The 15,439-nt window shown below is 38.6% G+C and overlaps 1 protein-coding gene across 1 annotated transcript in view; it reads right to left on the bottom strand.

Moving 5' to 3' along the window:
- Positions 1-15,439, bottom strand: part of TM9SF2 (transmembrane 9 superfamily member 2) — a 76,528-nt gene that overhangs the window by 51,676 nt on the left and 9,413 nt on the right. Inside the window, exons 2-3 of the mRNA XM_006879379.1 lie at positions 4,302-4,369; positions 2,079-2,172 (exon numbers count right to left, since the gene is read on the bottom strand). Coding sequence (XP_006879441.1) covers positions 2,079-2,172; positions 4,302-4,369 — 162 coding nt within the window. The remainder of the gene's footprint in view (positions 1-2,078; positions 2,173-4,301; positions 4,370-15,439) is intronic.

Below are 15,439 nucleotides of genomic sequence, written 5' to 3'. Positions count from 1 at the left end.
CTATGCAACAAAGGGGCAAATTTTATTCCAATAAAATGCTAACTGGGTCCAGGTTAGTCAACGGTAGGTCTTTGAGTAATTAACAACAAACAAACCAAAAAACCACCAAACAAAGCAAAACAAGACCGACTTTTTTTTTTATGGTCAGAAAAATTTGTATTTAGAATTAGCCAGCTAGACTCAATTTAGATGATCCCAAATTTGTCGGCAACATCGAAAGCATCCTATTCAGGAGTAAGTCAAACATGGGCCTTCTTCTCTCCATCAGGCCTAATCAAAGTGTTGACCTTCGCCAAATTAAGGTCATAGAGCTTCTTTTTTTTTGGTCATAGAGCTGCTTAACAGCTTGTTTAATTTGGTGTTTGTTGGCCTTGACATCCACAACGAACACAAGTGTGTTGTTATCTTCTATCTTCTTCATGTCTGACTCAGAGGTCAGGGGAAATTTGATGATGGCAAAGTGGTCAGGTTTGTTTCTCCTGGGGGTGCTCTTTCGGGGATATTTGGGCTGGCTTTGGAGTCTCAGTGTCTTAGGCCACCAGAAGATGGGTGACTGCAGATCTTTTTTTTTTTTTTTTGTGGCTGTAGATGCCCTTCTTGGCCTTTAATGCCTTTACATTGGCTTCGGTTTTGGGAGGGGCAGGGGCTTCCTTCTTTGCTTTCGGAGTCATCTTCGTAGAAGAGCAAGACCAGCATTTTTAAGGTGTGATGTTCACAGAATACTTCAAAGCACATGACTAACAAGTTAAAAACTTGTAGTACATTAAAGCTACACCATTATATGTTTCTTCCCATGGAGGCCACAATTTAGAAACAGGTGCTATTTAGTGGGACTAATCAAGCCTTGAAAATTTGCCAGATATGTAGATGCTCAATATTATAATGCACTATGGGTGTGGGGGGCAATTATGCTTAGTAGAAATGGAGGAGGAGGCTAACCTAAGTTAGATGTAAGTGATACAAGAGAAAGATGTGAGACTAAAGGGGGAATCCTGTAAGCTATTAGACTAGGGTAAAATGTGAGGTGGAGTTATACCTTCAAGATAAGCATGATCACATAGAAAGAAACACAAAGTAATTCAAATTGGTAGCGATCAAGTCAATTCTGACTCAGATCAATCCTACAGGACAGTAAAGAACTGCCCCAAAGGGTTTCTGAGGCTGTGAGAAAAGACTACACATCATTCCCCAACAAAGACACTGTTAAGTTCAAACCACTTTTCAGCTATTAGTGTACACTTAACCACTACGCCATCAGAGCCCCTTTTTGTCCAAGATAAGAGTTTGCCACCACAGAGTATTATGCTCAACTTCATGTAATTTTTAAGTGCTTTAAAAAATTCAAGAAACAAACGACATCAGGAAGAAGACTTCGTTTTCACTTGATATTTTTCTGTACCATTGAATTTTTTGTATGATCACGTCATTATGACAAATCACCTTGATATTTTTGAAAAATAGGTAACTCTGTTCTTTGTGCAGAACAAGGGACTGTGAGATGTAGAATATTAGATTTAAAAGGTAGAATAATACCAGGTGATGAGGAAGTACAAAAGGAAGACAGTATCTTATACTGTGCGTAGTTTGTTTGGTTTAAATGATGTCTCAAATATGTATTCAAAGTTGTGGAAAATATATGTTCATTGGTCAAAACAGAAGAGTTACCTTAACAAAAATGTGAGAGCCTCTGGCCTACTACTTTATTTGCCAATATAAAATCTCTACAAATGCTGCCCACAGAAAGAGATATGAAACTCATAAGCAACTGGAACAACTTTCCACGACTCAAAGCTGGAAGGTCCTTCTGTAAGGCAGCAAGAGGCCTATATACTATTTTTCAGGGCACAGCTTTATTTTATCAGTTGTATGATTGCTCAATAAGACATATTTACGGAGACTTATTCTAAGGAAAATAAGTCTTCTAATCATGATTTTAAGATGTGATTCCTGAATACAAAATGGAAAATGAATTCAACTTTAGTTTTGAGAGCTAAGTTATCCCAATCTTCATTGTGTTGGTTTTGTTTTGTTTTTTAAAGGTACAACTAAGTAATTTTTATATAGTATTAAATACATACCTTGTATGGTGAAGGTTCAATTCTTTCCCCGAATAATACCTGGCCAAGATTTTCAGATGGGCGTTTCCCTTCTGATGCTTGGCAAAAATCAAATCTGTTTGAAAGAGTAAGAAAATTTTTAAATACAAAAATAAACACTGAAACACCAAATATCCACTTTATATTGAGAAAAGATCATGTACTAATGATTTCAGAAGCTCTAATAGATGAATACATAGCAATCTACCCCAAACAAAACCAAACCACTGAAAATTAAGCTTTAGAATACTTTGACTTCTGTTACAAACATTTTTAAAAAACAGACCTATGGCCATTAAATTGATTTTGATTCAGGGACTCTCTAAAAAAAGTACAGGATTGCACATGAGGTTTCCATGGCTGTAAATCTTTACATAAGCAGACTATCTCATCTTTCTGCCACAGAGCAGCTAGTGCCTTCAAAGCATCAACTGTCTGGTTAGCAGATGAACACTTCATCACTGTGCCACCAGGGCTCCTTAGAATTCTTTTAACTCATCTCACTTTATTATTGTCTGTCTTAATGATAAAATAATGAATTCTTATTCATCAAGCAAATTTTGTAGAAAATATATCCTTTAGTTAAAAGTTTCAAATTAAAATCTTTACTGGAAACTGACAATTTAGGAAGATGCATCAGAACCTGAAGTTTTCCTTCTCTCTTGACACTGACTATAGCCCAATACAAGGAGTATGGCTACACAGACAGTGGCAAAGTAATGTTGTGAACTTCAGTCAGTTGTTAATTTCTTCTTATGTTTTAATTTTCTTGTGCTATTGTTGTCAGTCATGTCAACTCCAACTCATGGTAACTTTATACGTGGAAGAGAATTGTTCCATAGGGTTTTCAAGGCTGTAGCCTTTTGGATGATCAAGTTTGTCTTCTAAAGAACCTCTGAGTGGGTTCAAACATCACACTCTGACAAGTAGTCCAATACTTAATCATTTGCACCACTCATGTGCCTCCTATTATTATTAATTAGGCTTTAATAAACTTTTGCTTAAACATGACAGCCAAACTGTAGCTTTGCTAACAGCCCTGGAATGACCTGGGGATTATCTGAGGCCAGTACAGTGATGGCAACAGATTAGTGGAATGATAAAGAGTGAGATAAATCTCAAAAGTAAATAAGAAATTGACTGAGGGGAAAATAAAACCACCACCACACAACTATGATTGGGAATATTCTAATGAAAATTCTCCATTTACTTAATGTAACTAATCCACTGAATTTTCCTAAGAGGCTAAAGAGGCTTCTTTAACAAAATACACAAAAACTAGAAAAAGCATTTAAGTTTCTAATAGTTAAATAAAAATTATCAATCTATATATGGATTTTATGGATTCTTGTAAGATATTCTTCATTCTACTGTTTCTATGGAGTAAATATACATTTTCTTTCAAAACAGAAATTTAGAAATATAAAAATTAGACTATATTTTATACTTAATATGGTATACAGTGAGTAAATTGACACAGTAACTTGTAATTATATGTAAAAAGATGTTCATACAACACTTTTTGTAACTAAAAAAAACCTCACAACAAACCTGGAAATAACTACACCTCCATAAACAGGAAATTAGGGGGAAACTCATATATGAAACCAATGCAACTGAGTCAATATAACAGTTATTAAAAGACTGAGGGAGCAATGGAAAGATTCTCACAAGAGATTCCATTGGGATGGGGAGAAAGCACAATTTAAATATAACAGTATTAGCCTACTTTAGCTTAAAATGTATAGGCTTTTAAAAATCCAAATAATTACAATTTTGCAAGAAAATGACTGATGATCAGGTAAAAAACTATTACAGTTGGCACTCTGTATGCTCTACTATGAAACTAAAGCCTTGATGGAAAACTGTTTTTCTTGTTGGAAGTAACGACTACCTCTTAAAATACGTGTTAGGTTCTTTATAGTTTTAAACAAGAGCTCTCATGGAGTAGGTGAGGAGCTGCACTGCATTTCAATGGCAGGCAGTGTGAATCCATTAGCTACTTCAATAAAGGTGGGCAATCTTGTCTTGTGCACTTCAAGCCTTTGAAAACTCCCTGGAGGTTCAGCTATGAGTCAATTCTGACTCACCATCATGTAACAACATATTTTTAAATATAACTGTAGAGAAAATGAAAATCTAGATGGATAAAATTCTGATTAATCAATATCAAGTTTTATATCAAAATCAAGCTGAAAAACTTACGCTGTATATTCATAAGGAAGGACAGATTCCACAGAGTCAAGCCTGTTCACAAATAGTTCTATTTCAGCCTGAAGTAAAACAAACAACAAAAAAAAAACCCAAACATAATCAATTACAGTACAAATCTTAAATCATGCCTTTAAAATGAAATACCAGTTTGACATGTAAAATCCATACGCCGGTCTCATGATCTCAGTTATGCTGAAGCCCAGTGCTATAGTTCACTGTGTACCCAATCCGCTGAGAGTCTTCCACTCTTCAGTTGACCCACTCTACCTATCCCACTACAATGTCTCACAATTTAGGCTGTCCCTGTCATATCTATATCAAGATCCTTACTCCTCGGTGATTTTTACATTGTTTGGCATTTCTATTTCCCTTTCTCTGCAACCCTGCTTGCTGAAACTGAGGAGGAACTGAAGTGCTTGCTGCAGAAGATTTAGGACTGCAGCCTTCAATATGGATTGAAGCTCAAGATCAAGAAAACAATGATTCGCATCACTGGGCTATCTGCTATACTACTGGTAGTATCGGTATGGATGGTAAAGAGATTGAGACAGTCCATAGTCAACACTCTTAGTACCAGCAGCCAGGAAGTCAAGAGATGAACTGCACTGGGAAAGTCAGCTGTCAGGGAACTCTTCAGAGTACTTAAGAGCAACAACGTCAGGCTGGAGACGAAGGTGTGCCTCATCTGGACTATAGTCTTCACAATTGCGTGCTATGCATCAGAGAGCTGGACAGTGACCAGGGAGGATAGAAAGAGAATTGATGCCTTTGAGCTGTGGTGCTGGAGAAGAGTGTTGAATATGCCCTGGGCTGCTAGGAGAACAAATAGATTTGTCCTGGAGAGGGTGAAATCGGGCTGCTCCTTGGAGTCAAGGATTCTGAAGCTTTGTCTGACATACTTTGGGTATGTTGCAAGGAGGTATCAGTCCTTGGAGAGGGACATCATGTTTGCTCCCAAAGTGGAGGGATAGTATAGGAGAGGAAGACCCTAGATGCGATGGATCAATTCAGTGATTGGGGTAGTGGGAGTAGGTGTGCTGGAGAAAATGAGGTTGACACAGGATAGAGCAGGGTATAGGGCTCTTGTACATAGGGTCGCTATGAGTCACAAGTGACTCAACAGCACATAAAAACAACATCCCTGCAACCAGAAGACTTCTTAAGAGGCAAAGATGCTGGCATTTCATCTCACAGACCTGTCAGGTGGGACCAATCCTTGAAAAAAAGATACCATGATGGGAATGACAGAAGTTCAGCAAAAGGGAAAACAACCCTCAACAAAATGGATTAACACAGTATGTACAACAAAAGGACTGAGTATGCTGAAGATCATTAGGATGATGTTGGAAAGGATATGGTTAAGATCTGTTGTTCATTGGTTCTACACAAGGGCACCTAGCAACATCTTTGCTTACTCATCTGTTTCTTTAAGTCAAAGACTCAAAACATACTACACTAATCTTGTCTCAACAACACAAAAGAGGCATAAAGTTAGGATTTAGAACATATTTGGGGGGGGGGAATCAATAACACTAAGCTAAACAATTCTCTAAGAAATCCACAAACTGAGTAGATGTATATGCACTTAGTTGATCCCAAAATAATGTAAAGTTGCTAATGTTTCTAGTATTTTTATGACTCAGTGGTAAGGAGTTGCACTACCAAGCCAAAAGTACACAGGTGAATTCACCAGTTGCTCTGTGGGAAAAAGATGGGCAATCTCCTCTTCTGTGATTTATAGCCTCTGAAAACCAAGGGGAAAGTCAACCTGAGTCAATTCCAACTAAAAAGTACATAACAACAACAAACTCTAAAATATCTGTAGTTGTTATGTGCCGTCGAGTCGCCTGCGACTCACAGCGACCCTATGTACAACAGCCCTAAACTCCGCTCTGTCCTGTGCCAATCGCACTGTCTCTGACACTCCCATCCCAATTATCCCAGTCACTGAATCAATCCACCTCATAGAGGGCCTTCCTCTCCTGCGCCGTCCCTCCACCCTCCCAAGCATGATGTCCCTCTCCAAGGACCGGTCTCTCCTCACTACATGTCCAAAGTAAGTTAGACGGAGCCTCAGAATCCTTGCCTCCAAGGAGCCACCCGGTTTAACCCTCTCCAGGACAAATCTATTTGTTTTCCTAGCAGTCTATGGTATTCTCAGTATATTTTAATTAAAAACATTCATTACATTAATATATGTTATTGTTACGTGGTGTTGAGCCAACTATAGCTCATAGCGAACCTATGAACAGCAGCACTGAACCTTGTCCTATCCTGAGCAAACCTCACCATCTCCAATACACATGATCCCATTGTCGCAGTCACTGTGTAAATCCATCTCATCCAGGGTCTTCCTCTCTTGCACTTATCTTCTACCCTTCCAAGCATGAAGTCCTTTTTCAAGGACTGACCCCTCCTAACAACATGCCCAAAGTATATAAGATAGAGTTTCAAAATCCTTGCCTCCAAGGAGAAACTTGGTTTCACCTTCTCTAAGACAGACTTATAGGCTATCTTTAAAAAATCTTATTTCTCAATCCAAAATTGAAGTCTAAAAATAATTAAAACAATTTTTTACCATTACCAAAACATTCACACAACCATGTAAAAATGCTAGTAACACTGAAGATATTTCTAGATCAACTATACTGGAAACACAGCCTGATGAAGATGCCCACTCTTAGACACACAAAGACAACATGGTTTAAATTTGTGTGTCAAAAACTTGATTCCAACTCATAGTGACCTTATTTGACAAAACAGAACTACCCCACATGGGTTTCTAGGCAGTACACTTTGCAAGGTGCAGATCACTAGGTATTCTCTTATGGATTGCTACTGGAAAGTTTCATTTATTTACCAACAAAGCACTTAACCACCATACCATGATTCCTCTGTTCAACTTTAGAAGACTGCTTTGATCAGTTTGAGAAGGTTGAGGTACAAGGGAGGAACAATAAGGAAATTAATAAAAACAAAATAAGATATGAGGGGATGAAATGGTGTTAACTTATTAATAAATATGGGAAACTTAAAGATAGTACCTTCCTACTCTAGCCTCCAAAGCTTTGCAAATATTATGAGGAGGCATCAGTCCTTGGAAAAAAAATACTACACTTGGAAAAGCAGAAGACTGGTGAAAGAGAAGATCCACAATGAGATGGATTAACAAAATGATGCAACAATGGGCTTGAGCATGGCAGAGATGGTTGAGAGGGAACTGGACAGGACAAGGTTTCAATCTGTTCACAGGGTTGCTATGGGTTGTAGTCAACTCAATAGTACCTCACAACTACCTTCCTGTTAAAGCTCTTAAAATTTCTCCAGGTGTAGCTAAATTTCACAGTTGCTAGTTAGAGGCAAGGGTAATGAAACTTTCTCTCACATAATTTTGGTATAGTGATAGGAAGGATCAGTCCTTAAAAAACACATTATGCTTGGAAAAGTAGAGAGTTAGCCAAAGACAAGACAATAAGAAGTTGTAACAATGGGCTCTCATATATCGGTGAGTGAGGATGGTGCAGGCAAGGGGAGGTGTAGATCTACGATTCATAAGGTCACTATGAGTCACTGTCTACTCAACGGCTCCTATTAAATTTAACATTCATCCATGCATTACCATCCTCTCAATAGAGGCTCATTATTATTCGTGATATAATTCTTGAGTTTAACAATTTATCCCCTGCAGTTACTTTTGATGCTAAGCAAAAAATCATTAAATAGGAGCTGCTGACTTGGGGAACATCTTTAAATAGAGTTAGCTCTCTGACTTCTTCTGGACCCTAATCATGAAGTTACAAAAAGAAAATCACATTTCTAAGTCTGATCTCACTAACTAGTATGGGGGAAACATCCTCTATACTAGCTATATCCCCAAAAGCGAGGTGTTAAGAGATCTATTAAAACAAACGGCACTGTTAAATACAGTATGCACTAGCAGCATGAGGTGATTGTTGTTGACTGCCCACTCATGGTGACTCTCTGGTGTGCAGAGAACTGTTTCATAGGATTTCCAAAGCTGTGACATTTCAGAAACACATCACTTGACCTATCATCCCATGCTTCTGGTGAACTGAAACTGCTAAACTCTGTGGTTTGTAACTGAATTCTTAACTGACATGGCTACTCAATTCTAATGACTTTTAAATAGTCACAAGAAGCTAACAGCTACTAAATGGGCAGCTTATAAAGTTATATACTGTTTAATATTATTCATATAATATCCTTATCAATTTGAAGGATGGCAAAAGAGAGGAAGACCCTAAACCAGATGGACTGACAACAGTGACTGTTGTCAATGAGCCCAAGTGTATTAAAGATGATGAGGATGGCAGGATAGGATAGAGTTCCTATCTGCTGTTCATAAGGACGCTATGGGTCATACTCACTGAGTCATACTTAACAGCACCTGACAACAATCCCTGTACATGTTTCACATTTTTATTCTTGAAAAGTACATTTTTATCTTCTCCTAGAGAAATACAAATACCTCTTTTAATTTTATGTCATCTAGACCAGGAATTGGCAAATTTTGTTAATAAAGAACCAGAAGGTAAGTATTTTAGGTTTTGCAGGACATGACTTCTCTGTTGCAAGCCAATTTCGCTGCTATAAAACCAACAAGCCTGGCTGTATTGAATAAAATTTCATTTACAGACCCTGAAATGTGAATGTCATATAATTTTCACTTGTTACTAAGTATTATTCCTTGGTTCCCCCCAGGCATTTAAAAATGTTAAATAAACAACAGACAAGCTGTGGACTGTACAGAAACAAGGTATTACTGTTCTACATTACTGATCTACAGCTGAACTCTACTTTCTTGGTATTTTTCAGAGTTCTTTGATTTCAAAACAAGGTGCAAAGTTCAGAGATCTGATTTGTGTGAAAAATGTGATAGTGTTCAAGAGAAGAGCATATAAATTTGAGAGGAAATTTCTTACATTTCTACCCAATGGATGAAGCTACAGTAGTTGGTTAGCCTGTAATTTCCTCTCTGAAGTTTCATAAGTATCTTTTGCTCTTGGATTACAATGCTGGAGAAAAACTCCATTTCTTAGTTTCCTGACATGTCCGTTTAGTCTTACTCTCTCAAAATGGAATCATCTATTTCTTTGATAGTGTCTGCTGCTTTTCTTGGGATCTTGTCCTACAAACAAATATTTTCTTAAAAGTCTCTCATTAAGAATTTCAGGTATATATAAAAGTTTAGACACCAATGTTTATATAAGCATAGAATAATACTGTTATTTTTCATTAGCCTTGTTGGCATAAGAATAAACTTTTCAAAGGTACATGTCATACCTTTCTTGTATTTTTTTAAATAATAGACTGAGAGTTCATCATCTCTGAAATAGTGTTAATTTTTCTTTAAATATAATTTCTGAACATATCTATGAAAGAATTCATTTACTACTTTTTGTTCTCTCATATAACTTTGGTTTCATTACATATAAGCTGAAGTTTAATATGACTAGCAAACTATTTAAAAACCAAATTAGCCTCAAACATCAGTTCTGGAAATCTCCACTTGTACTACTCTCATCAGTTTATCTGTTTTCCTACTCTGCCTTTAAGCCAGTTGACAGTACTTCTTGTTGTTGCTGTTGTTGTTGTTGTAGTGTGCTGTCAAATCGGATCCAACTGGAACAGGAGGACATTGCCCCTCCTTCTCCATCTGGTAGATTTGAACCACGTACCTCTGGGATTGCAGCACAGCTTTTGCCTCTAGGCTCCCTCAGTACTTCTTTGCCTCCAAAGCTCCCTCAGTACTTCTTTTATTAATCTTTTTTTTTTTTTCCAGAAGAACCATTAAAACTTTGTTGTTAGGTAACGTCAAGGATGACCTATCGCAAGTCTATGAACAACAGATCTGAACCCTGTCCTAACCTGTGTCATCTTCACACTGACACACTAGAGCCAGTTGCAGCAGTCATTGTATCAATCCACCTAGTTGGACAATCCTCTCTTTCAACAATCCTCCATCTTTCCAAGCATGATGTCCTTCTCCAAGGAACAGCCTCTTCTAACAACATGCCTGAAGTATGTGAGATGAAACTTTATCATCTTTGCCTCCAAGGAGCACTCAGGCTTACAAGATCATTATTTAAAGCCTCTATTTCTTTATTCATATAAATGCTATATCCATTTCTGTAAGTCTCCAAGGTTTACTGTAGAATAATCAATTTAGCCTTTGAAATTCTGTCACTGTTTGTTATGTATTAAAGAACTCTTGACATTTAGTGCCTATATATAATTGTTTTATCATCTTGATGAGATGACATTTTATCACTATAATGCTCTCCTTTGTTTTTTAAAGTTCCAGAGGTAGTACAAATGGCTCATGATCATCTACAAACCAACCAATGGCTTGAACTCACCCAATGGCACCACCATGGAAGAAAGGCCTGGCCATCTGCTTTTGTAAAAATTACAGCTAAGAAAATCCAATGGAACAATTCTACTCTGTAACACAGGGGTTGCCATGAGTTATAATCAATTCAATAGCAACAGGATAGTTCCTTCTTTGTATCCTATTACAGATTCTGACTTAAAGTCTATCTTACCTAAAATCAACATATCAACTCTTATAACATGCCTAAATTATGTGTGGTATTAGCCTAAAAATGGGATTTTTTTTTCAGTCATTACAGTTAGCCCCTTCTGGTCTCCACATGCCATAATTACAGGACATCATCTTGCAAATCATCAACAGCTGTGGGACTAGGATAAGAGAAAGTGCTTCCCACACAGGACAGCAAGACTTGAGGCAAGCAAGACTTGTGGGGGCAAGAGTCTTATAAGAGCAAAACCTTTGTGGTGAGACCCTGGTGATGGTGGTGGAGAGACTCTGGCATTGCTATAGAGAAACTGGCAAAGTGTAAGCAAAGGAGCCCTGAGATAAAGGCCACAGTTAAAGATTTTTGCTGTTCTTGCCTGATGCTTGGAGGAGAAGTTGACTTATAACTGCTCTAAGGAAATTTTGCTGGATGATTTGGATTTGACTGCTGAACTGCCTGCGCTGAGGAAAGTGCCCTGGAACTGCTGAAAACCTGGACTTCCTTTGGGTGATAGTCTTTGTCTCTTCCACTCTTCAATTCTTCCCTAATAAACCCCATTCTCAGTACCACAACTGTGAGTCTGAGTCAGCAACAAATAAACTAACCTCTTGCTACTGGTGTGCTTATTTAGAGGCACCATGGGGCTGGGTTATTAGCTCCATATCTGCTTTTTGCTCTGGGGCAGAAAGAGGCTATCCTAGTCTTATTCCCTCTTGCCCTTCAGAGACTCTGCTCATGGACCTTTGCTCGCACGTCCCATTTTAGCTCTCTAGACAGTATGTAAGGTCCCTGCAAATCCTATGGTGGTGGTTGGATATGTTGTCAAGTTGGAGCCAATTCATAGCTGACCCTCAGGTGGGTTTTCTGAGGCAATAAAGCTTCTGCTGGGGAGGAGCTTGTGGATTCGAACTAAATGCATTTGGGATTGCAGCACAGCTTCTTACCACAAGGCCATTAGAGCTCCGATCAAAGTATGTGATATCTCTCACATTTTTGCATCAGAGGATTACTCATGCTGCACTTCCTCTAAAAATACATTTGTCTTCTTTTGGCAGTCCATGTTATATCCAATATTGTTCTTTAACACCACAATTCAAAGCCATCAATTCTATGGTCTTCCTTATTGTCCAACTTTCAACCGCAAACAAAGCAACTGAAAATAGCATGGCTTAGATCAAGTGCTCTTTACTATAATTTTTAAAATAACATGATTCCTCTTTGTCACTTTGAGCAGATCTGCACACTGCTATATGTTGCTTGATTTCTCAATTGCAGCTTCCATGGTTGTAGGTAGTGGATCTGACTAAAATTCTATGCTTGACAACTTCCATCTTTTCTGCACTAACCATGAAGTGACTCATTTGTTCCATTATGAGGATGATTGAGTGCTGGAGTCTTTTTTAAATGTAACCCATACTGTTGAAATATATTCTATACTGAAGGCTATAAAAAATCCTCTGAATGATATTCTTATCTTTATACTACAAATCTATGTAAAAAACCTCATTAACCCATCTTTGTTCTACTTCAGTAAGTGCTTCAAGATTTCAGCAAGCAGTTTTGTCATCTTCCTCCAAACTTAATGTCATATTCTTCATATAGTTCAACTTCTTAGATTTGCTCAGTATCCAGACTGACTAGGTATGGTGAAAGGATGCAACCCTGACAAGCTTCTTTACAGATTATGAAGCATACAGTATCTTCTCTCTTTGTTCAAACAACTGCCTCTTAGTGCATGTACAGGTAGGTTCAGATGAGCATAATTAAGGGTAAGTCAAGTGGTAAAGCTTTTGTTTATCTGGGAGTATTTTAAATTTTGCTTTCATTCTTAAAGGACTCTTTTTCAGGACCTGGTATTCTTGGGAGGGCTGTTGTTGTTGTTATGTGCCACTGAGTAGCCTGTGACTCATGGTGACCCTATGTACAACAACCCTAACCTCTGCTCTATCCTGTGCCAATCTCACTTTTTCTGACACACCTATTCCCATTAACCCAGTCACTGAATCAATCCATCTCATAGAGGGTCTTCCTCTCCTATGCTGTCCCTCCACCCTCTCAAGTATAACATCCCTTTCTAAGGACTGGTCCCTCCTTGCAACACATCCAAAGTATGTCAGACGAAGCTGTAGAATCCTTGCCTCCATGGAGCAGCCTGGTTTAAACCTCTCCAGGATGAACCTGTTCATTCTCTTAGCAGTCCATGGTATATTCAATACTCTTCTCCAACACCACAGCTCAAAGGTATCAATTCTCCTATCATTCCTAGTCATTGTCCAGCTTTCTGATGTATAGCAAGTGATTACAAAGATGATGACCTGTATCAGGCACACCTTAGTCTCCAGATTGACATCACTGCTCTTCAGTACTTTGGAGAGATCTCTAACAGCAGACTTTCCCATCGCAATACATCTTTTAATTTCCTGACTGCTGGTGCCAACAGTGTTGATTGTGGAACCAAGAAAACTAAAGCTACGATCAATCTCAATCTCTTCATCTTCTAACATAATGTTGTCAATTGGCCCAGTGGTGAGAATCTTTGTTTTCTTGATGCTTAGCTTCAGTACATACTGAAGGCTGCAGTCCTTGACCTGCAGCAAGCGCTACAGGTCCTCCTCAGTTTCAGCAAGCAAGGTTGTGTCATCTGCATAAAGCAGATTGTTGATGAGTCTACCTCCAATCCTGATGCATCTCCAATCTCCTCATAGAGCCCAGCCTCCCGGATAATCTGTTCTGCATATAGATTGAAAACGTATGCAGGTAGGACACATCCCTGGCATACACCCTTCCCAATTTTGAACTATTCAGTGTTTCCCTGCACTGTTCTGATGACTGTCTCCTGGTCCAAGTATAGGTTTTGCATTAGCAGGATCAAGTGTTCTGGGATTCCCATTCTTCTCAGAGTCAGCCACAGTTTGTTATGATCCACACAGTCAAATGCCTTTGCATAATCAATGAAACACAGACAGACATTCCTCTGGTACTCTCTGCGTTCAGCCAAGATCCATCTAACATAAGCTACAATATCCCTAATACCACGACCCCTTCTAAACCCAGCCTGCACTTCTGGTAGTTCTTTGTTGATGTGCAGTTCCAGTCATTTTTGGATAATCTTCAGCAGAATCTTGCATGTGATATTAATGATATTGTTAATAGTTCTTTTATTCAGTACTTTAAACATCACTGCCTTCTTGCCTCCATTACTGAAGACTGCTTGCACATGAAGATTTGCTTTTCTTCTGCTGCTTTCAAAATTAACTCAGATTTTAAAATTTTATTAAAATGTATCTGAGTTGTGCTCTTTAAATTCACTCTACTTGTAGTTCATGGAGTTTGTTAGATAGGTAATTCCTTGTCTTTCATTAGATTTGGGAATTCTGAAGTTACTCCTTCAAATACTCTTTCTGCTCCCTTTTTCCTTCTTCTGGGACTGCATTAACGTGTGTAATAGTTCTCTTGAGGGTGTCTATAAGTCTCCTTGGCTCTGTTCATTTATCTGTATTCTGTGTCTTGGACTTGATAATCGTAATTCCCCTTTCTTCAAGTTCACTTATTCTTCTGTCAATTCAAATCCGCTAGAGCAACTCTAATGAATTTTTTTGCTTTTTACTGTATATGAAGAGCACTGGCTTTGGAGCTTCTGTCCCAAACTCCTCAACTGGGAGCAACAGTTGTCACAGGCTCCCCATTCAGGAATACCAGCTGTGCAGTACTAGCTCTAGATTTCCAGCCTGGAAATGGAAGCTGGGTAGATTCACTATCAGATCCTCTGCTACAGCTCCCTGGCTTCCCCCCTCCTTGCCTCCACACTAGTCACAGATGTTTCAAAGATTGCCTTACTTCTCATGAGAGTCCTCTCTACCCAGGAGCACCAGTCTGGTTTCACCAATGGGCTCCCTGAAGGCTGACTGTGCCAATTCAACGCAAACCACCCCTTTTCAGAAGTACTGGCCATTACTGGCTCTGGCTTTGTCCCCTTAACACAGGACTCCCCAGAACAGAGCATTTGCTCTGTCTTTATCTCTATCACACTACTGCCCTTAAACCCTTGTCTTGACTGAACTGGATGTGCCAAACTGACACAAGACTCTGCCCGGGAGCTCCAGCCATAACTGCACTAGCTCTGCTGTACTGTCTGTACTGTTTCAATATACATTCTCTGCCTGAAGGTCCCTGTTACTGCAGCTACCCTAAGATGGCCATGCTAAGCAGGGGTGAAGAGTGGGGCCAATGAGTGAAGAACCACTCCTGTTTCAATGTTTATGTTACTCTTTTCTATATTATTCATATATATATTCTATAATATTTCTATATTATTGGCCCTCCTATGTGGAAAGTGAGAAGGGCTTAAAGAACTTGCTACAGAGGATCAAAAATTGCAGCTTTCAATATGGATTACATCTCAATATTAAGAAAACAAAAATCTTCACTGCTGGACCAAATGGCAACATCATGATAGATGGAGAAAAAAATTGAGATTATCAATCTTACTTGGATACACAAACCAGAGTCTGGAGATCAGGAGACATACTGCACTGGGAAAGTCTGCAGCCAGGGACCTCTCCAAATTAC

Source organism: Elephantulus edwardii, unplaced genomic scaffold, assembly GCF_000299155.1.
Source record: "Elephantulus edwardii isolate Elephantulus edwardi_28Jun2011 unplaced genomic scaffold, EleEdw1.0 scaffold00003, whole genome shotgun sequence".
Taxonomy (NCBI): Eukaryota; Metazoa; Chordata; class Mammalia; order Macroscelidea; family Macroscelididae; genus Elephantulus; species Elephantulus edwardii.
Note: the sequence above shows the minus strand (reverse complement) of the source record. Positions and strands in the feature narration are given on the sequence as shown.